The sequence below is a fragment of the Mastigoproctus giganteus genome, chromosome 6 (genome assembly GCF_048544385.1).
Source record: "Mastigoproctus giganteus isolate SK-2022 chromosome 6, ASM4854438v1, whole genome shotgun sequence".
Taxonomy (NCBI): domain Eukaryota; kingdom Metazoa; phylum Arthropoda; class Arachnida; order Uropygi; family Thelyphonidae; genus Mastigoproctus; species Mastigoproctus giganteus.
This window is the reverse complement of record NC_143580.1, coordinates 84685489-84710068: the sequence shown is the minus strand read 5'-3', so window position 1 is coordinate 84710068 and position 24580 is coordinate 84685489. Positions and strand designations below refer to the sequence as shown.

Here is a 24580-nt window from a genome sequence, read left to right as displayed (position 1 = left end):
AAAACAAATCCCAGATAATCCAAAAATACAAAAGTCCCTAACATACGTAAGAGATACGTTCCACAACTCCTTACTTCATCGAGTTTTACGTAACTCGGGAATGACTAATAACATATTGCTCCTATATTATTATTGACAAATCTGAATTCCGCGCGATACGTTAATGTTTAGCCATTTTGATACATCCTTATTATAATGATTCCTTAGAGATTTAACAGATGCACCGTTTTCAAACTTTTGAATAATTTCAAGTTTTAGTTTAACTGAAAACGCAACTCTTTTGCATTTACCCATCATTTTTGCAATTTCTAAACAAAAAAAAAAATTTTAATTAAAAAAAAAATTCCGACATCCCTGACATAAATATAGTTATGTTACAGTTATATTAAAGGAGGCAGCAAACGAAGTAAGCAAACCCTTAGCCATAATTATGAGAGCTTCCTTGGACTGGAAATATGCAAATGTGATCTCAATCCGCAAAGGAGGATCAAAGGGAGACACAGGTGGTAATTACAAGCCTGTTAGTTTAACTTCTATTCCATAAAAATTAATGGAGACACTGGTTACAGAAGCACTGCATGATCATCTAGACAAGACTTCAGTTATAGCTCGGACACAGCATGGTTTTGTTAAGGGAAAGTCTTGCCTGATCAATTTGAGTGGATACTATGATGTGGTCACAAAGAAACTGGATGCAGGGAATAACTTTGATATCATATATTTGTATCTTAGAAAAGCTTTTGATATTGTAGCACATGGAAGACTGCTGAACAAATTGGAGCAGTATGGCATTGGAAGCAAATTGCTGCTATGGATAAAGGGATGGTTGAGTGGGAGAAGACAGAGTGGACACTGCTCATCGTGGACTAATGTTATTAGTGGAGTCCCTCAGGGTTCAGCGTTGGGTCCATTGTTGTTTTCTGTATTTATAAATGATTCTGATGATGGTATATCAGGCTTAATGTCCAAGTTTGCAGACGATACGAAGGTTGGCAGGGTTGTTAAGGACACTAATGACAGTACGCTGCTGCAACAGGATCTAGAAAAGTTGAACAGATGGGCTGAGAGGTGGCAAATGAAGTTTAACATTGACAAATGTAAAGTACTACATATGGGAAGCAGTAACCCCAGAGTAACGTATCAACTCTGTGGTACTAAACACAGTGATAGAGAATGAAAAGGACCTGGGGGTAATTGTGCAGGCAGATATGAAGTTTTCTGAGGAGCAGTACAGACGGTCTGCAAGAGTAGATCATAGTGTCTTGTCAATGATATACAGGAATTTTTCTAGCAGGGATAAGGAGGTGATTATCCCCTTGTATAAAGCAATGATCGGGCCACACCTTGAGTACTCTATACAGGTCTGGAGGCCTCAATTTAAGAAGGATGTAGAGCAGTTGGAACGAGTATAGAGAAGGGCAACAAGATTAGAGAATGGAACAAAGGGTTGCTCTTAAGAAGAAAGGCTTAAATTTTGGAAATTATAGTGTCTGGAGACTAGGCACCTGCGAGGTGATCTGACTGAGGTGTATAAAGCCTTGAATGGTTTGAGCATGCTCAATGCTGATGGGATTCTGCCTCTTGCTCAGGATAATCACCTGAGAATGCATAAATTCAAATTGAGGAAAGACAGTTATAGGATAGAAGTACGGAAGTTTGCCTTTAGCCAGCAGGTAGTTAGTTGGTGGAACAGACTTCCTTCCTTTGTTGTAGAAGTTGATAGCCTAAATAAATTTAAGGCTGAGCTAGACAGGTATTTGGAATGAACGGAGGGGTCAAATGGGAGCGGTCTTTTTTTTTTGGCTGATGCTGCAGAAGCTTTCTTTCTTGCATCATATACCTCTACTAATGCTAATGCTAAATAACAAAACAAAAGTTGTCCTTTTGTGCTGCAACAGAACACAACAATCGACACGACACACTAAAACAAACTAAAGATTTGGTCTCTCTCTTTTTTTTTTTTTTTTTTTTTTTTTTTGAGTGGCAGGTGTGAAGACAGCAGAGATTGCAAGATAATAGGTACACTAATCTCCCAATGACAACTTATAATTCTGCTTGTTGTTTATTTATGACTTGCAAAATATCTGTTTATACCTATTCTAGTTATTACTTGAATTTTTTGATTTCTGGTTGATTTTTTTTTTTTTATTTTATTTTATTTATTTATTTTTTAAATTTGGAGTCTTGAAGTGTCCCGGTTAATCGAGAGTCTGCTGTAGTTGCTCAACTAAATTTGTCACTTTGTGCCAAGCCTAAAAAATGTGATATAGGGCTGTTCGGATTAAGTGTGTGGACTATATTGCACGTGGCTTGTGTTGAGATGTCTAGCTTTTCTGAATACACTAGAGCTCCCAACACTTGTGTAAACATGTTATTAATAAATTCAAATTGAATTCTGTAAAGGCCAAGAGTTTGTTTGTTTGTTTGTTATTTGGATTTTAGGAGCATTAGCAACTAAGGCTATATCATTCCGGGATATGCGGTGGTCATTCCCTGACCTTTCCACATCCTCCGTATTTGGTAGTGACGGGCTCGAACCCCGGTCTAATCAAGAAGCGTGTGCTACGCACTGCTGCTCCTTCCCACCTGGCTATGGAGGTGCCAAGGCCAAGAGTAAGTAACTTTTTATATGCAGGGGGATGAGGGACGTATTGCATGGGCAAGCATTCCATGGATACATCATCTTTTACATGGATGGGCTGTCTATGCAAGGTGATGCTGTGATGAGATACTTCTTAAAGCACACACTTCATTAAACAATTTCTTGAAGATAATTGAATCAACAAATGGTCTCCATCTCTGTTTCCATAAGAATGTAAACCTCATAAAAATGTGCTGCATTATGCATACAATACTTGCCCACTACTGTCAAACTTCTGAAACAGTATATACTTCTTGAACTGTGAAGTCAACATGATGGGCAGTAGGCTATCAGGATAACTTTGATGTGTTTATCATAAACATGCAGTCGGGGTGGAAGGTCTGCATGTGCATCAGCACAAAGATTTATAATCTTTGTAACAAGTGTCACTTCCCTCTCTCTCTTTAATTCTGAGTAATGTGTACCATAAGGGGTAAGAATGCAAGTGCAAAATTATACACACTCTGAATCCAGATGATGATACAGTAATATTCTTGTGAAGTCCATTTTGTAAACTTGTCTGGCCCTTATGGCCATTACAGAATATAAACAGGAATTTTATCTATAGATTTTTCTCTTTTTTGTATGGCCTTTTTATTCACCACCTTTCTACTGAATATTTTCATTATTTCATGGAAGCTTTTCCAAATTGCCATGTTGTAACTATTATTTAGCATTTACATCAAGCTCTTCAGAGAACATCAGTAAATTGTAGCTATTTCCAATTTACATCTTGCTGGAGGAAAAATCGGTTTCTAAAAGAAAATATACAGCCCACAGCAGAGAAATCAGCCAGAGGATATCAAGGCATAAGAGTTCTCCACATCAACAAGACTTTGAAACTAGACCAATCTACACTCACAGAGTGTGGAAGAACAGCAACCATAATAAATGCTAGCTGCATGGAAGGTTGTTCTCTAATGCCATCCAAATTAACAAAATTAAAATCAAATTATTATTAAATTAAACCAAAATTACTTTCTTATTAAACTAAATCAGCTTACTTTTTTATTAAATTCTCTTCGCCTTTTGCGATGTATTTCAGGGGCATCAGTAGAGCATCTGTCACCATTCACGCTATTTCCTTCGTCATCAACTGTATCATCAAATTCTGGTTTAACAAGAAAATGATTGTTCTTCATTCATTAAACAACAAACAAGAAAAATAAACCCTTTTTTGTTTTCAACTTAAACTAATAAAGGAAACATAAATTAAAAAAAAAAAAAAAAAAAAAGAAGAAGAAGAAGAAAGATAATGATGAAACGGTAATTCTTTCTGACAGTGATTTCCAGACCTTTTTTGGTGTATGCCAACAATAATTGAAGCTGAGGTTTTATAGGTGGGTGACTAGCCATAAAACTTGCTTATATAAGATAACAGTGCTCATTAAATTCCATAAAATTTTAAATTTTATAGGAGAACATACAACCCTATATAGTGTCAATGTGAGGGTGTGGAAGTGTACTTTATGCATTGTGTGTGGTCAAACAGCATGAGAAAAAAGGAAGGCAGAACTATTGCTGAAAGAAATGTTGTTGCTAGCAATTTTAACATTTACAGTAGCACTTGATAAGACCAAAATTTTCTTTTTTATAAGTTTTTGCTTTTTTTTTTTTTTTTGTGACTTGTGCTTATTGTATACAAATGCTAGATCTATAAGTAATAGATTGCAATACTCATTAAATACATTTATTTTTTAAAATGAAAAATTCAAATCTAAAATTTGTTTTTCACATCTGTTACTAAACTATGCATTATACATCCTCTATTAATAACTATTCTAATGAAACTAAACTTTTATAACTTGTGGTGGCAATTAAACACTATAAACATAAAATATAAACAGGAAATTATATCATTTTCAAGTTTATCAAGAAGCACACAAATTCAAACTTGTATCCAGTATATATGTTTCATTAAATGAATAAGCAGAAAAATAATAATAGACAAGAAACCAATTTATATAATAATTAACCCTGCAGCAGTCACACCTGGTCTACGGAACCTCCAGCAAAATATCTGACTGCAACATCCATCTATCTTTTAATTATATACAAACTTAGCTGAGCAGTTTTAGAAGTGAAATGCTGCTTACTGTTCTGGGTAAAATAATGGAGTCACTGGTTAAAGATACATTGCAGGAGCATCTAGACAAGACTGCAGCAATAATTCAGACACAGCATGGGTTTGTTAAGGGAAAGTCTGGTCTGACAAATTTGATAGGATATTATGATGTGGTTACAAAGGAACTGGATGCAAAAAATAATTTTGATATCATATATTTGGATTTCAGGAAAGCTTTTGACACTGTTGTGCATGGAAGACTATTGTACAAATTGGAGCAGAATGGTATTAAGGGTAAGTTGCTACAATAGATAAAGGAAGGTTGAGTGGGAGAAGACAGAGGGTGGTAATTAATGTGTGCTGCTCTTCGTGGACTAATGTTATTAGTGGAGTCCCACAGGGTTTGGTGTTGGGTCCTCTGTTGTTTTGTATATTTATCAATGATATTGATGAAGGTATATCAGGCTTAGTGTCAAAGTTTGCAGATGATACAAAGGTTGGCAGAGTTGTTAATGACAGTAATGGCAGTGTGCTACTGCAACACGATCTAGATAATTTGGGCAGATGGGCTAAGAAGTGGCAACTGAAGTTTAACCTTGACAAATGCAAAGTACTGCATATGGGTAGAAGTAACCCCAGAGAAACGTACCAACTATGTGGTACTACATATTGTAGTTTTAAATGTTTTTCACCAACCTTATGCAGAAATAAAACACAACGAAAAAGAAAACTGGAATCTTGATAACTATGTATTTATAATAAATTATATTTGCCTGTATTTACAATAAATTGTATTTAACTTTACAACTAAAATATATGAAATATACATTAAAATATACTGGGTTAAGAACAATAAATTACATTAAAATATACTAAATTAAAAGTGATAAAACCATAACTTTCGAAGGTTCCTGTCTTCTTCTTCAGCGGTATTTTCTTTGTTTTGCTGTGCGTCTTTAAATACCAGCAGGTTCACGGTACTCATCACGTGTTTCATTCCCACGTGTTCCGTTCTCTTGTGTTATGGAATCGGAAGTGGCTCGAGAGTGGGTCATGTGGAACCGTTCATCCCTTCTGAGGATAGTAGCCTCAAAGAGGGGATGGATCCGCGTTCTTCTATCTCTATTAATGTTCACTGTGGAACAGATCTGCAAACTCTCGAGACACTTGCGGTCTCAGAACTTATGCGCCTGATCGGTGATGATAGCATCGTCCGGGGAGATCTGGTGCTGCTTCTCCAAAAATGCTCGGCCACGGCGGACTTACCATAGTCCGCACTTCTTATTGCCTTAGTGTGCTTCTCCCCCAGCCTTCAGTCTCCTTCCCCATCTGTTAACTTACACTGCATACGCCCCACACATCAAAATCAAATGCTCAACGACCTTTTGACACTATTCACTTTCAGCTTAGAATCCTCGCAGAGTTTTTTTTATAGGTCCTAGCTACTGAAATCGCAAGAAATTAGGTGGCAGGACCTGCCAGAGTAAAATCTAAAACTGGTGTACCTGGTCAACCTCCCTGAGGTTTAGTGTGGGCAGTGCTGGGCCCCACCACGGGCCCAGCAGCTAATAGTCCAGGAAAACAATGGTACACAACATTACACACCACAAGGTCCACACACTTTTAAATCTCTGGCTTTTATAGTATACAGTATTACACAACAATGAAAACTACGTGGAGATGGGGGAAACCGCTGGTGCCGTGTAACACTAAACACACTTTACACATATAGACTAAGTACTAAGCAATCAATAACTAATCCAGTCACAATTACTGCCTGCAGGGTTCTGTCTGGATGGAATAGCACATTTCAATGTTTCTTCCAGATGAAAGCTCCAGATAATTGTGCACTAACTTGTATAAGTTATACTTTTGATTGTACAGTTGCAGTATGCACTAAGTAATCACTAGTACAGTCATGACGACTGCCTGCAGGGTTCCATACATGCTTCCATTCTGTGGAGAATAGTCCTGGATGAATGACTTGTTAAAGAGTTCTACATCGTGAATATGATGCAGACTTTCACAGAGGAATTCATCATCCTTACTAGGGCAGATTTGCCAGCTGGCTTAGAATGATGTGCAAACAGCACTATTGAACAACTACTTTAATGTAAGCCAAACATATAAACTGAAGATTTCCACAACTAAAACTAAGACAATATTGACCAAGGGGTTTCGAGGTGCCATTATTTAAATTTTTCTGTTATCTAGAAAGTTTTATTTTTAATATATTTAATGCAGAAATAATGAGGCTACATAAGAAATAGAGATTAAGAATGCAATTTTATGAACTGCGCATAAAAAACAAGCATGTTGACGATCCAATGTTATATTCTGCCATTAATACACTCCTGCTCACACCTGGTTCTATTTTCTTTATCATATCAAGTTTAGTCTGCGCATTAGCACAGTCGTATCGTCACCACGGAAAAGGCCCAGGTTTGAATCCCGTTGATGACACAAGGATCTTATGGGCTTTTTTCACTCCATGGCTGAGTTAGTCTGTCTCAGTTGTAGATAGTAAGGTTTTCTCCCCCAGAAACTGGGGTTTTTCGTCCAGCAAAACAGGCAAATCAACCAGAGAACACATTGCAATTTACAGACACAATTCACATAGCTATATGAATTAACTTTCCAGGTAACCCTAATGTAACAGTTCAGATTATATCAAGTTTGCCACTAAGCTTTAATGGTGTTCTTTTCTTCTCTGTATGAGGTTAATTAATTTTAGGAGCCATAGTGAGGGGTTTTTAATTTAAAATAAATGTAAAACAGCAGTATAATCTATGATATCGGTACAAAATTCACTTTCAAAACAGCGAACGTAAACAAATACAGTAATCACGTGACTTGCCATTCTCTCTCTCTCTCTTTTTTTTTTTTTTTTTTTTTGGCACTGCAAGACATCTACAATGTATATAAACATCCGATCTCAATGTGCCATTAGCTCAAATGTTCCATTGTTATTTGGGGTGCCATTATTCCGACAGTCTACTATACCAGTCCTGTTGATAGATACCAAGAAAGATGTCCATCATGTAAATGCTGCAAGTGCCTTTTCCTAATGTTAATACTGATGGTCATCACACTAAATAATTTAATCAACAAAATATGTAGCATCTATATCATACTGTGATCTGTTGTTGTTGTTGTTGTTGTTGCTTGGGTTTTATTGGCGCATTAGCGACTAAGGCTATAATGCACCAAAACCTGGTCATAAAAAGTAAAATTTTCAGTGGCCTAATGATTCAGGTCACTAAGTCAAGGTATAAAAACAAGTATAAACTAAAAGACAAATATCAATAAACAAGTAACAATAACAAGGTAGATTTTTTAAATATGAGTGAAAAGGTTTACTGATTTCAAAAAGCTAAAAATAGCAGAGACATGGTCATTGTCGGATAAAATCTGACTGAGTGTAAAACGAATGAGTCAAATGACTATGTCCTATGTGGGTCCGGGCAAGAACAATTTCCTCCTTACGATTCCTGCGCAGACTAGACTGCCACGGTTCAATTACAGGCTTTATACGATATAATTTATTCGTAGTCTGTATATTCCACGAATCTTGCAATTGGGAGTGTATCTTCTCGTGTATTATTTGCCTGTAGTCTGTATAGGGGACTGACAGGCAGCAGTTATTAGTGGGAATTGCTGATTTGGCTGTGGTGTCAGCCAAATCACTGTGATCTGAATAGATTTATAGAGCAGAGAACATAATCTATTTTGTCTTGGTGTGACTGTTAGAACCTGCTTTATAATTTCATTCCTTTCAATTCCACAATAGTAATAGTAATAGAAGCATGTGATGCAAGAAAGCAAGCACATGAGCTTATGTAGAGTCAGCCAAAAAAATTAAAAATAAATAAATGAATTAATTAATTTAAAAAAAAAATTAATTCATACAACCATTCCCTCTAAAAGTTTGTCCAGTACCTCTTGAATTTATGTAAGCTATGAACTTTCACAATGACAGATGGAAGTTCGTTCCAGAAATTAACCACCCGCTGGTAAAGGCAAATTTCTGCACATCTATTCTCCAGCTGTCTTTCCTCAATTTGAATCCATTTAACCTTAGAACCTTAGGTTCATAATCTGAGCAAGTGGAAGAATCCCATCAGAATTCAGTGTGCTCAACCCATTTAAGGCCTTATATACCTCAATCAGATCGCCTTGCAGGTGCCTAGTCTCCAGCAGCTGCAATTTGTAGAAATTAAGCCTTTCTTGGTAAGAGAATCCCCTTTCATTGTCACCAATCTTGTTGCCCTTCTCTGTACACACTCAAGCAAATCTGCATCTTTCCTAAAATGAGGCCTCCAGAACTGTACACAGTACTCAAGGTGTGGCCTGACCATTGCCTTATACAAAGGGATAATCACCTCCTTTTCCCTGCTAGCAAAATTCCTGTATATCATTGACAAAACCCCATGACCTGCTCTTGCAGCCTGTCTGCATTGCTCAGAAAACTTCACATCTGACTGCACAATTACTGCCAGGTCTTTTTCATTTTCTACCACCCTAATTGTAGTACCACACAGTTGGTATGTTCCTCTGGGGTTACTTCTACTCATATGCAGTACTTTGCATTTGGCAATGTTAAACCTCAGTTGCCACTTCTCAGCTCATCTGCCCAAATTTTCTAAATCCTGTTGCAGTAGCACACTGCCATTACTGTCATTAACAACCCTGCCAACCTTTGTATCATCTGCAGACTTCAACACTAAGCCTGATATTGCCTTTATCAATATCACTGATAAATATACAAAATAACAGTGGGCCCAACACTGAACCCTGTAAGACTCCACTAATAATATTAATCCATGAAGAGCAGCGTCCATTGATTACCACCCTCTGTAGGCGCCTCCGTAGCCAGGTGGGAAGGAGCAGCAGTGCGTAGCACATGCTTCTTGATTACACCAGGGTTCGAGCCCGTCACCACCAAATACGGAGGATGCGGAAAGGTCAAGGAATGACCACCGCATATCCTGGAGCAATATGGCCTTAGTTGCTAATGCTCCTAAAAAACAACAACCACCACCCTCTGTCTTTTCCCACTCAACCACCCTTTCATCCATTGTAGCAACTTACCCATAATACCATTCTGCTCCAATTTGTACAGTAGCCTTCTATGCGCAACCATGTCAAAAGCTTTCCTGAAATCCAAGTATATGATATAAAAATTATTTTTTGCATCCAGTTCCTTTGTAACCAACATCATAATAACCAATCAAATTTGTCAGACAAGACTTTCCCTTGACAAACCCATGCTGTGTCTGAATTATTGCTGCAGTCTTGTCTAGATGATCCTGCTTGATATTGCTAATGTTCAAATTTTAACTCCATGATATGCACCAATTTCCATCTGCAGGCCTTCAAAATGATACAGTTGAAATAACATATCTGCCAAAATGTCAGTCTCCTTTAAATATAAATCATAATCCCAAAATTATTTGGTCTTGAAATGAAAAAAATATTTCATTCATTTAGATCATTTCTGGTATTGGTTAACGGAACCAATTCATTAATTTCTGGTTAACGGAAGCCAAAGCATTAATTCTTGGTATAACAATGAACTTGTAACTATACTAGATCTGAACAATCCAATAACAATTTTCTTTTTCATTTTATCCCCAATAAAATATTTTTTAAAATATTTTTTATTTGAAATTCAAAGAGAAACAATTATAACTCAGAGTAAGCAAGTTTCACATTGTGACACATAGTTACAATGAAATTCTCTGAGAATATCAAAAAATTAAGCAGTTGGTACACTCAACTGAAGAGTTTGCATCAGTGCACTGTTTATTTGAAACTAAAGCATTACTGCTTGGTATAGCAATGAACTTAACTGTACCAAACTTCAACAATCCAATAACAATTTTTGGTTCCCCCCCCCCCCCAAACCACTTAGGAGCTGCACCCAGATTTTAAAAGCCCCAATTTTTGGGGAAAAAAGCATAGGTTTCATTCTAATGTAACTACCCTATATATTAAAATTTAACTACTTCAATTTATTTACCTGTTAATATCATATATTAACAAGTTACCTTTCTTTTCAAAAGTACATCCTGTTATTATAAAAGTTATAGTATCAATTTACTACTTTTTTTTTTTTTTTTTTATTTATTTATTAATACTTTTTGAATAAGATAACATAAGAGAAATTTGTTAATGAATACTAACCTGTACACCAGTCTGGTAAAACAGGAACTGGCGGGGTATCAGAAGGATCGCCATATCTCTTAAACAATTCCAACAAATAATCTTTTTTATAAATTCCTGGTGGCCTTTCCTATAATAATAATAATACAATGCAATATATTTATTAGTCTTTATCAAATAAATTACATCACAAACTCATTAAGGATTGTAGAATTGTTATCAACAAGTTGTTATACAATTGCCAAAGCACAAATTTGACTATACAGTTCTCAGTCCCACTTCCTGAAAAAAAAAAAAAAAAAAAGGCAGGAGGGGAAAGGAGGAAAAAAGATCATAAATTAGTTGATTCCATCAAACCAAGAAAGAGATCAAGTAAAAATTACAATTCTTTTGGTAACTCATTGAATATTAAAACTTTCATAAATAAAATTTCATCTGAGTGTATGTCAGCGATTGACTAATCTTAAAGTTCAACTTTGACAAACAGTTATTTATGATGTAATAAAGATGTCTTATTCCCCATTTATTTAATGGTTTAGGATGTTGAAATATATAAAAGACCTTGTGTGACATAAACTGTAATTTGTTGCTCCTAGAGAATTTATAGCACTCTTTATTGATTTAAGGTATTTTAAAATCAAATTAACTAATAATTTCTGAGTAGGAAACCGTATATTACACTGTAATAAAACACATTTCCTTTTTTAATGTAGTTCCATATATCACTTCAAATAACTCTTTTTAGTATCCTTTGTATAATTTTATCCATCATAAGTAATTCAGAAGTATTGGCTCTTGCCCAAATATTTACAGCATAATTTAGCACTGATACCAGCTAGTGGATGTGGGGCATTTATAAGTAATAATTTAGTTTTAGAAAAGCTTATTGATAACTGATTGCTATGAATATGTTTTTGTATTTGAATAAGGTCGCATTATAAATCTGAATTCATTCTGTTTAAGTCTCACCAAATTGTATACAAAATAATACCAGCATAAACTACAAAAAAAAAAAAGTCTTTGAACAACACTAAATACAGTAGTGGACAAAAAAATTGCATCACCTTAAAAAAAGTAATATTTGTAGTGAAATGTATAAGATATTGTTTGATTACAGTCATTTTGTGTGTCGCAAAGCAGAGGTATTGTGCCAGATAACACTTCTGTTGCATCAGACAGTAATTGCAAGGTATTGCATCAGCTGTGTCTATAAATACAGCGTTGCAAGGGAATACACACTCATTAGTATCCTGTTTTGCGGAGGTGTAAGCATCAGAGGCACACCAAGAAAAAAAAAGTACAGCTGTTGCTCTGTCCCAGGAAGGGCTTTCTGCATGTGCTATCGCTGATAAAATAGACTGCCACAATCAACAGTATCCGGTGTGCTGAAATAAAAGCATGAAACCTGTGATGTGAGGAGAAGACCTAGATCAGGACGTAAGAGAGTGACTATGCCTTCCTAAGATCAATATTTGAAACGGCTATGCCTTCGTAATCACCATGCTAGTATTGCTGATCTAAAATTGTTCTTTGAGATTGCCTCTGGTGTTGAAAGAAGTGCACGAACTACCCATAAACGGCTTTCGCAATGTTTTCTACATGCATATCGGCCCAAGAAGAAGCTTTTATTGACACAACAAATCAGGAAGAAGCCACTTGCTTAGGCTAAAACACGTTTCATGGACAAAAGAGCAATGGGACACTGTCATCTTTTCTGACAAATCGAAATTCAACCTGCATGGCTCGGATTGGAAGCAATATGTCAAAATACAAAAATCGGAGGCATACCATCCCGACTGCATATCACCAACTGTAAAATTCCCCGCCGGTCAGATGGTCTGGGGATGCATAAAAAACGAAGGGATGGGGCGAATTAAGTTTATTAACAGAACGGTGAATGGAGAAACCTACACTGCTACCTTGGAGGAATGCCTGAAATCTGTTATTAAGGGTCACCACACAGACGTCCAAAACTACATTTTTCAACAGGACTCAGCACCTTGCCACACAGCAAAATTGGTAAGTTTTATGCTATTTAGATTTAACGAGTATGTTATAGAGATCCCATTTTTTTTAAATTTGCGAGCCCATTGTTGAGACGATCATTTATTTTACAAATGAAATCCTGGATGCAATTACTGAGTATCCAGAGCCGAAATTACAGTGGGACGAGCAGGACCCCATTCACAGCATTTTAATGGAGCAATTGATCAGTTATGTATTTTAAAATTGCTTAATTTTTGATTTAATTACAATCGGACCTCTGTTTAACCAACTTCTTTATACCCAATTTTTTAAAATTCCTCTTGGTAATTATATTTAAAATACAGTAGTTTCCATTGAACGAAAATAATTTCCATGTAACGAACAAATTAGGAGAGAACTTTGTATGCATTGTTCTCACCTCTGGCCTTTAGGTAATTAGAAAGTGCAAATTAAGGGTGAAAGGGATTACTGTTTCACTATGTTAGTGGTGTCCGTAAAACCTATGCAGCCACATACCGAGAAGTTGTGCAAGTCAATATGCTTTCCATAGCCAGTCAGAGGATAAAGAAGATTGTCGACATGGATTATAGCCTCTGGTCAACCTGTGTTTGGTTCCCCTTTACTCTGATGAATGGGCATATGTTTTTCGGAGAAGTGAGTGATCCATGCCTTCCAGTAAATTTCTCCTGTCTATGTTTACATGGTCACAGTAGGTGAGCATTCATGTGATTTCGACATTTTGCACTGTATTCAAAGAACTAGTGAGAGTAGAAATGTACGGGGGGGGGGGGCGATTGAGGCAACTAAGATATTCTATAAACTTTATGAAGATAAAATTTTGGCAGATTTTGAAATTTCGTCGAGGCTTTCACTGTGTAGGAAATGTTCTAAAATATAAAGGAATACAGGCAATAATTTAGAAAAAAAAAAAAAAACTATGCATTATATCACCAATCTCCAAAAAACCAGCCCGAATTAAAGATGATTGCTAAAGAACTTTATGTGGAAACTACAAAGATCGGTCGTGTGTTCGGGCTACGAGGAGCAGTTGTGACTTGCGGATGGTAATTGGGGGTTAAGGGAATTTGTGCAAACATTTTGAATCAGAAGTTAAATATTCCGGATTGTTAAATCAATTTTTAAATCTGGAATTTCTTAACCATTTAGCACTAATGATCGACATCCTGCAGGAGCTCTCTTACCTTTCAGAAGCTTTATAGATTCACTATGGTAAAAGCAGATAAATTAATTATTTGAACTATCAATGCTATTGCTAATTTGAAAAATTCTGAAGGAAGTTATGAAGCTAAAATTGAGAACATGTTGAAGTGGAAAGAATTTGAAGGAATCAAAATCAAAAGTAAGAACAGTAAAATTACCTTGTGACAAGTTATTTAATGCATTGTTTTATCCTTAAAGGATAAGATATTAATGCAGCAGAGCAAATTTTAAATTAAATAAAGAAAATAATAATACCATTGAAAGAAATTTTAAACATATGCTACTGGAAATTGTGGAATATGAAAGAACTTTTGTCTCGGTGGCAAGACGGTGAAAACCGAATAAGAAATTTGTTTTCTGAAAAAATATGAAATAAAAATCAATGATTTTGGAAATTTTGTCGAAGACAGTTTATCTTTAAAATCGAGTGAAATTCTCTTTTCAATTAAGAAAGCCAGAAATATCTTTGAAACCATTGCAATTAGCAGGACTCAAGCTGAGCAAGCTTTCAGCATAATGAATAATATTGTGTGAATGAATGAATGAATAATGTTGACAATTAAACACAATGCAGATTATGAGAACCATACATCTAAATGGAAAACTACTGCTTCGATTTGATCTGGATTGTTATATAGCATTAATAGAGGCATATGATGCAAGAAAGCAAGCTTTATGCAGCATCAGCAAAAAAAAAAAAAACCCCACTCCCATTTCACCCCTCCATTCTTTTCAAATATCTGTGCAGTTCAGAATTAAATTTATTTAGGCTATCAACTTCCACAACAAAAGGCAGAAGTCTGTTCCACCAATAAAATTTGGAAGTCTGTTCCACTAGCCGCTGACTAAACGCAAACTTCTGCACATCTATCCTACAACCGTCTTTCCTCAATTTGAATTTATGTCCTCTCAGGTGATTACTCTGAGCAAGAGGAAGCATCCCATCAGCATTGATCATGCTCAAACCATTTAAGGCTTTATACACATCAATCAGATCACCTCGCAGGTGACTAGTCTCCAGACACTGTAATCTGCAAAACATAAGCCTTTCTTCATAAAAGAAACACTTTGTTCATTCACTAATCTTGTAGCCCTTCTCTGTACTCATTCCAACAGCTCTACATCCTTATTAAAATGAGGCCTCCAAAACTGTATACAGCACTCAAGGTGTGGCCTCACCATTGCCTTTTTTTTTTGTTAGTTGTTGGTGCATTGGATTCTGTGGCCACATTGCACCTCCCAAGGTTTTTGCATTTTGTTCTCTGACCCAAGCCCGAGGTGGGATTCGAACCGTGAACTTTGGGTTTCCAGGCAGGCACTATACCTACCCAGATAGCCCAGCCGGCACCATTGCCTTATACAAAGGAATAATCACCTAATCCCTGCTAGAAAAATTCCTGTATATCATTGACAAGACAACATGAGCTACTCTTGCAGACCGTCTGCACTTCTCAGAAAACTTCATGTTTACCTGCAAAATTACTCCCAAGTCCTTTTCATTCTCTACCACTGTCAGTATAGTATCACACAGTTGATATGTTTCTCTGGGGTTAGTGCTTTCCATATGTAGTACTTTACATTTGTAAAGTACTACATATGGGAAGTACTACATACTTCATTTGCCACCTCTCACAGCCCACCTGTTCAACTTTTTTAGATCCTGTTGCCGAACGGGCTAGCCAAGTGTGTAAAGTGCCTGCCTGGCAACCCAAAAGTCAAGGGTTCGAATCCCACCTCGGGCTTTTATCAGAGTAAAATGCAAAAGCTTTGGGAGGTGCATTATGGCCAAAGAAGCCAATGCGCCAACAATTAACAAAAAAAGAAAAGAAAGATTCTGTTGCAGCAACATACTGTCATTAGTGTCCTTAACAACCCTGCCAAACTTTGTATCATCTGCAAACTTGGACATTAAGCCTGATGTTTGTTATTCGGTTTTTAGGAGCATTAGCAACTAAAGCCATATTGCTCTGGGGATATGCGGTGGTCATTCTCTGACCCTTCCGCATCCTCCATAATTAGTGGTCACGGGCTCAAACCTCGGTCTAATCAAGAAGCGTGTGCTACACATTGCTGCTCCTGCCCACCTGGCTACAGAGGCAACTATTAAGCCTGATATACCATCATCAATATCATTTGTAAATACAGAAAACAATAATGGACCCAACACTGAACCCTGAGGGACTCAAGCAATAACATTAGTCCATGAAGAGCAGTGTCCATTGATTACCACTCTGTCTTCTCCCACTCAACAATTGCTTTATCCACAACAGCAATTTGCCTCCAATGCCACACTGCTCCAATTTGTGCAGCAGTCTTCCATGTGCAACAGTATCAAAAGCCTTTCTAAGATCAAAATATATGATATCAAAGTTATTACCTGCATCCAGTTCCTTTGTGACTACATCATAGTATCCAATCAAATTGGTCAGACAAGACTTCCCCTTAACAAAACCATGCTGTGTCCGAGCTATAACTGAAGTATTGTCTAGATGATCCTGCAGTGCTTCTTTAACCAGTGCCTCCATTAATTTTCCTGGAACAGAAGTTAAACTGACAGGTCTATAATTGTGTTGCCCTTTGTCCTTCTTTGTGAATTAGGATCACATTTGCACATCTCCAGTCCATGGGTACCTCTCCCCTGAGTACAAAGAAGCTCTCATAATTATGGATAAGGGTTTGCTTACTTCTTTTGCTGCCTCCTTTAATATAACTGGATAGTTCCCATCCACCCCATGTGCCTTTCTTGTGTTTATCTTCAACAATTTCTCCTCCACTTTCCTCTCAGTTATTATGAAATCATCTGGCTCACTGCCAGAGTTTAACTCACTTCTGGAATTTCCCTCATGTGTGAATGTGGATGCAAAATACAGTTTGTTAGCCACTTGAGCAGGATCATCAACAGTTGAACCATCAATATCCAGTGGACCAATCCGATTCATCCCTTTCCTTCTAGAGTTTACATAAGTAAAGAACTCTTTGCTGTTTTTCTTTGCATTCTTTGCCAAAGATTTCTCATAATCTGCATTTGCCTGCCTAATCTCCTTTGTGACTTGGTTACAGACCAGCTTATATCTATCATAGGCTTCTGTGTCACCTTTAATTTATATGTATCCTATGCATTTTTCTTCTCTGCCACATCTCAGTTTATCTGACATCCATTTAGGCCTAAACCTTGAACTATTTCTTAGTTGGTATGTAAAGCTTAGTAGCTTCCAAGATTAATTGTTTGAACGCTTCCCATTTTGAATTTGCTGTTGATAACATCAGTTGGTCCCACCATATAGAATTTAAATACTATCTGAGATCTCCGTAGTCACCTTTACGAAAGCAAAAACCCTTCCCTTTACTCCTGATGGTAGTTACCTCTTTGAGTAAATCCCACTTGAGCACACTGTGATCACTGCCACCTAGTGGTTCCTTTATCTGCAGATTCTTAATGCATGGAAAATCACAACTGATAATCAGATCAGGAGTATTACTCCCTCTAGTTGCCTCCCAAACATGCTGATGTAGAAAACAATCCTCCAATAAATCCACTGGTTTGGGTTTTATTGGCGCATCAGCAACTGAGGCTATAATGCGCCCAATAAATCCACAAAAGCTTTGCTAGTGTGAGAGTGACCAACCCACAAATTCCAGTCAATATCCAGGAAATTAAAATCCTCCATTATAAGACTGATTTACTGGCCACTATTTCCCTGTACAGTTTTTATTATACTCATCAGAGTCATTAGGCCTATAACACACTCCTACTCTCAATTTTGATCTTCCAGTGCTTATGTCACACCAAAAATGACTCTACACTGCACTGTCCAGCAATGTCAACTGGCTGCACTTTCTTGGATTTTATGTATTTCTTAATTATTAGCAAACCTCTCCTCCCTTCCTATCCTGTCTATCCTTCCTGTACACATTGTACTCACCTATGATGGTGAAAAATAAGAGATGATCAACAACAACAGTAATGGCCTCTCTAATGCAAACTCGTGGAAATAACAAAAGAACAAGAGCGTGCAAATGAGGGAGAAGATGATCAAGATCCTATAGATTAAGAACCAATAAAGTCACTGACTGCAAAACAACTTAGTGAAAAATCCCAAATGTGATTATTTCCAGAACAATTCTGACATGAAACGAAGTTCCAATGTAATAAGAAAATTAAAGAAATAAATGAATCCCTATATGATTTTGTATGAGATGAAGAGGGACAAAGTACTACACAAAATCGGCACATTTTTCTGTCCTAAAATAGAATACTTGACAGCCCAATGCCATCAAATTAATAAATTCATGATTTTAATTGACATTTTAAGTTTAATTTCAATACATAACATAGTTATTTACCATATAATTATATAAGTATGTAATACAGAATATTTTACATATACAAATATTTGTATATTAAATATTCTGACCCGACATATGTGCATCTTTTCACTACCATTTATTGATTAGGAAATATCCTATGGCATAGACTGCAACTCGCAAATACGTTACTTTATGGGAATACGGCATTCACTTAGCCCCGATTCACTCAGTGCTCTGTTTTTCAATAACTAATTATCAACGTTAAGCGGGGATCGCCTGTACGATGGGGTATCAAATGTTTGTACCCTTATCTAGAAATAATAGCCCAAGAGAGATGAAACTTCACAGGAACTTTAATCCTTTTGTATTTACTCTCCATGTATAGTAACACATTTCTCCCATCTATGGATCAGTTGTTTAATGCCCTTGATCATAGAACTCTGCACTTTTTTGCCCGAAACCACCATTCCACTTCATTGATGACTTCCTGAGATGAATCAAAGCGGCATCCACGCAATGGTTTCTCTACTGTACACCCAGAATTCATCATTTGTAACCAACCAATCAAAAAAGTTCTCAATATCCGCATTATACAAATCCAACAGTTGGCAAGAACGTTGCATTCAACATTGCTTCTGCGAAGGCGTCAGCAATCTTGGAACCCATCGTGCAGAGACCTTAGACATGTGCAGATGGTCATGTAAAATGCCGGGGGTAGACCCATAACTAATTCCCACTGCATTTGAGATGAAATTAATTGTCTCACGTCTGTCACCCAGCACCAGCTGCTCAACCTTTGCAACCATCTCACTGTCTGTGGATGTTAATGGCTTTCCTTCTCTTGGCTTGTCAAAGACACTTGTACTATGGCACTGGAACTCCCGTTTCCACTTTTTGATAGTGTCATGGAATAGACAATTCTGCCCATACACAGCTTTCATTTCTTTGTCAATTTCCTGAGCTTTCTTGCCCTGCAAATGCAGGAACTTGATCACTGCCTGATACTCTACCTTTGTCAACCACAGCGACCTTCCTCAGATTCCGGGCATACTATCCTCTGGTGTAAAATCATTTACGAGAATGAAATTTCACCTGTTAGTTATTGAATATGTAGACAACTTATGTTAAAAAAGGCATCTTCCTACTGAGGTTTTATCTAGGTCAGGGTACAAACACTTTGATACCCCACCCTCATATTTAGCAAAATCATCTACATTAATGGCTTCCATTTTATTAGCATAATTATGGTTTTTATTTCCTATCTTCCAATGCTTCCAAAATGGTCTCATATGTCTTTTTAACACTGCATTTTGTAAAGTGGATAAATATTTCTGGTAAGCCAAAATGATATTGTACTTAACCTGTAATCTTAAATTGGAAAACTGGATATAAGTCATGTACCTGTGTATTTTTATATTTAATAAACATTATTTTCCCTAATAATTATATTGTATTGTAACAACAAATAAAACCCTATATTATTCTTTTAGAAAACCCACACAGAAATTTATCAGTGTTTAACTTAGAAAGGTTAATGGGTATGCTATTTTTAATTATCAAATCTAAATTGTCATAAAGTGCATCCAAAATCATATTATGGTCCTGAATACTAAAGACAATTTGCCAGTCAGTATTTGTAATTTCTTTTCTAAGTTTATCCCAGGGAGCCATCTTAAAGTTATACCAGCAATGCTTGACTTCTATTTTTGATTAATTTAATTTTGAGATCAAAATCAGGAAGTAATAATTGATGATCAAAGTAAAAGTAATTAGTAAGATAATTTATGTTTATCTCCAATTTGTAAACATCAAGTCTAGAAGTTTGTCTTTTCTGGATGGCAGTTTGCATTTCTGCTTTAAATTCAATCTGAAGAATATATCTTTCAAATATTGTTATAAATATTTATTTTTGCTATGAGAGTCTTCATTTTCCATTCCATAGTCATATTGAATGTTAAAATCACCCATGACTATTATCTTTTCATCTCTCTTGCAGGAGATTAATATGAATTCTAGTATCTGCTCAAGTTTTTTTAACATGACCGTTTTAATTGGAGGAGGTAGGTAAATTGCTACTAATCGACTGTTATATTACATATTTATAATTTGATATAATTACCTTCTATATCAGCTAATGGGATAATTTCTTAGATCACTAATTAATTCAGAGGATGAACTTTGGAATCTAAAATGCTAAAAGTAAGCTAGGTCTCTCTAAGGACTCAAATATCAAAATCAGAGTGGCTAATCTACTTTAAGTGTGAGATTTCCAATGATACTCCTACACTTTTGAAAATATATGTTAATAAAAATTCCTTTATCTTTAGAGCTGTCATATTTATTTTTTATATTTGTAAATTTATAAAAAGCACATTAACTTGTGCCAATATTATTTGAAAGTATTGGAAACCCAATGATAGAGATGAATTTATTCTACTGTGATCATTAAGCTCATTATAGATACCTGGCAGTTTATATCCTGCTGGCCATAAAACAAAAGAGAGATTCAGGAACTTAGTATTAATAGTGGCAAATGATGCAAGAAAGCAAGCTTATATGGAATGAACAAAAAAAAAAAAAAAAAAAAAAACCTCTCCACATTACCATTCCAACAGTTTGTTTACTTCTTGAATTTATTCAAACTACCCACTTCCAAAAGGATAGATGGAAGTTTGTTCCAATAATCAACTACCTGCTTATTGAAGGCAAACTTTTGCACATGTATCCTGTAACCATCCTTCCCCAATTTCAATTTATGCCACCTCATTTATAGACTATCGTAACTTGCCCTATATTCATAATTTTGAAGTTATACCTATAACAAACTTCAAAAGGCAGAAATAAAACTTCAAAAGACAGAAATACAGCCTTTTTAAATGTACTGCTTTTTGATGTTTCTGGACTATTAGGAACAGGACATGATATTCCCAAAGTGTGTATTTTTGTGTGCTTGATGTAAACAATGTGAGGAAGTTAGGTGCCAATTCAGCATTGTTAAGGACCTTTATGAGAGTCTGAAGAACACTATAGATGCCCTCAAAGGATTTAAACTGGGGGCCAATCAAGCTCTCAGCTGTCCACACTAATGGTACAGCTTGCACTTGATCATCAGGCAACACAGCATCAATCCTCAAGACAGAATGCACTGGTCCCACATGAACTAATTGTTATAGATGATTCTATTGTCAGAGAAACCAGGAATATACAGTATTGTGCAAAAAGAATAGGTGAAACAGGATCAGGTATGTCCACAAGGGCAAAAAGCTGATGACGTTGTAGAGCAGATATCATCTTTTAAGGGCACCAAGTGGGATATTGTTGTTTACGTTGGCACTAATGACAGTAACAGTACGAGAACTACAGAATTACTTAACAAGTGCAGATCAATATTGAAAAAAGCAGTGAGTTAGGGTTGAATTTGAAATTGTCTACAATTCTGCTCAGACACGATAGGGAGTATATGATGAGAGCCTTGTCAATCAATTCAGCCCTGGAGAGATTGTGCAAGGCTCATGGGTTGGAATTTTTCTCAGTATGTTCTGTGCTTGTTAACAGGAGATACTGCTTCTACAGGGATGGGATACACTTAAATAGAAAGGGTGCAAGACTATTTTACTGAATCTATCGAGGCAGTATTAGGTTGGTTGGAAAACTGCCAGCTTGGGAGGTTACACAGACTAATAGATTAACAGTAGCCGCTGGCAGAGGTGAAAGTGATTCTTGCACTGTATCTACCGGAATGAGCAGCAGCCAGGAAAACAAGGTTTTGGAGATTTCTAGGAGTGCTGGGAGTCATCACAGAACAAGTAAATACATGGGCTGTGTTAGGGTAACTAAGAATAAGAATAGGTGCATGTATACTTGCATGAACACCAATGCTAGGAGTATAGTAAATAAATTTGATGAATCTGAAGTGCTGGTCAAGAGATCAAAAGTACATATATGTTGGGATATCAGAGACGTAGTGTCACAGAGATATAAGGAAGGCAGAATTGGAATTTGGGGACAATGTGTACAGAAAGGATAAGGGGTTATGCTGTTAGTTAAGAAACACAAAATCTAAGGAAGTGCATCCAGTGACATGGATGGACAGTGCACTGTTGAATGCCATTAGCACTGAACTTGCTCAATCCATTCAAAGCCTTATACACCTCAAGAGTCAGTTTGGTGCGACATAAGCACTGGGAAAGCAAAATTGAGAACAGGAGTGTGTTATAGGCCTAATGACTCTGAGGAGTACAATGTACAACTATACAGAGAAATAGAGTGGGCTAGTAAATCAGAATGTCTTATAATGGGGTATTTTAACTTCCCAAATATTGACTGGAAATTGTATGTTGGTCAATTGCACACTAGCAAGACTTTTGTGGATTTATTGGACGATTTCTTTTCTACAGCAGCTGTGTTCAAGAGGCAACCAGAGGGAGTAATATGCTTGATCTGATTATCAGCAGTGATTCTTCTTGCATTAAGAATCTGAATATAAACGAACTACTAGGTGGCAGTGATTACAGAGTGCTGATGTGGGATTTACTCAAAGATGTAACTACCATCATTGGTAAATGGAAATGTTTTTGCTTTCGTAAAGGTGACTACAGTGTTCTTGAGACAGTTTTTAAATTCTATACATTGGGACCAACTTATGATGTTACCAACAGAAAATTCTAAATGGGAAACATTTAAAGAATTAATCTGGGAAGCTACTAGGCTTTTCATACCAACTAAAAAATAATGTTCAAGGTTTAGGCATAAATGGATGTCAGATGAACTAATTAGACTCATGGCAGAAAAGAAAATTGCATGGGATGCATATAAATTATCAGGTGACACAGAGGCATATGGCAGATATAAGATGGTCTGTAATCAAGTCGCAAAGGAGGTTAGGCAGGTAAAAGAAAATTACAAGAATTCTCTGGCAAAAGATGTAAAGGCAAGATCTTTCCTTATGTAAACTCTAGAAGGAAAGGGATGAATCAGATTGGTCCACTTGATATCGACGGTTCGACTATTGATCATCCTGCTCAGGTAGCTGACAAACTTTATATTTTGCATCTACATTCACACACGAGAAATTATTCGGGGAGGGGAATGCCCGAAGTTAATCGAAATCTGACAGGGAGCTAAATGATTTTGTATTAACTGAGAGCAAAGTGGAGGGGAAATTGTCTAAGTTAAACTTAAGAAAGGCACATGGAGTGGATGGGATCTATCCAGTTATATTAAAGGAGGCAGCAGGGGAAGTAAGCAAACCCTTAGCCATAATTATGAGAGTTCCGTGGACTCAGATTCCATGGACTGGAGATGTGCAAATGATCCCAATTCACAAAGGGGATCAGACAGAGACATGAATAATCACAGACCTGTTAGTTTAACTTCTATTCAGGAGAAATTAATGGCGGCACTGGTTAAAGAAGCACTGCAGGATCATCTAGACAAGACTGCAGTTACATTTCAGACCGAGCATGAATTTGTTTAGGGGAAGTCTTTTCTGACCAATTTGATTGTTGGATGCTAATGATGTAGTCAAAGGAACTGGATGCAAAAAATAAATTTTGATATCGTATACTTGGATTTTAAGAAAGCTTTTGATACTGTTGCACACGGAAGACTACTGTACAAATTGGAGAAATATAGCATTAAGGGCAAATTGTTGCTATCGATAAAGGGATGGCTGAGTGGGAGAAGACAGAGAGCGATAATCAATAGACACTGCTCTTCGTGAACTAATGTTATTAGTGGAGTATCCCAGAATTTGGTGTTGGGCCCATTGTTGTTTTCTGTGTTTATTATTGATATTGATGAAGGTATATCAGACTTAACATGCAAGTTTTCAGATAATATTAAGGTTGTCAGGGTTGTTAATGGCACTAATGACCATACGGTACTGTAACGGTTTCTAGAAAATTTTAGCAAATGGGCTGAGAGTAGCTAGTGAAATTTAACATTAACAAATGCTAAGTAATGCTTATTGTTAGCTGTAATCCCAGAGTAATGTACAAACTGTATGCTACTACACTTAGGGTAATGGAGAAGGAAAATTACTTGAGGGTAACTGTGCAGTAAGATATGAAGTTTTCAGGGCAGCGCAGATAGGCTGCCAGAGCAGCTCATAGGGTCCTGTCAATGATAAACAGAAAACTATGCTAGGAGGGAGAAGGAGGTGATTATCCCTTTGTGTAAGGCAATGGTCAGGC

General features: G+C 36.6%; 1 protein-coding gene across 5 annotated transcripts in view; it reads right to left on the bottom strand.

Moving 5' to 3' along the window:
• Positions 1–24580, bottom strand: part of mRNA-cap (RNA guanylyltransferase and 5'-phosphatase mRNA capping enzyme) — a 548400-nt gene that overhangs the window by 270203 nt on the left and 253617 nt on the right. For all 5 annotated transcript variants that reach the window (XM_090376079.1, XM_090376080.1, XM_090376082.1 and 2 more), the window contains 2 exons: positions 10893–11001; positions 3646–3752 (listed from right to left, as the gene is read on the bottom strand). In XM_090376079.1, the coding sequence (XP_090232205.1) occupies positions 3646–3752; positions 10893–11001 (216 nt within the window). The remainder of the gene's footprint in view (positions 1–3645; positions 3753–10892; positions 11002–24580) is intronic.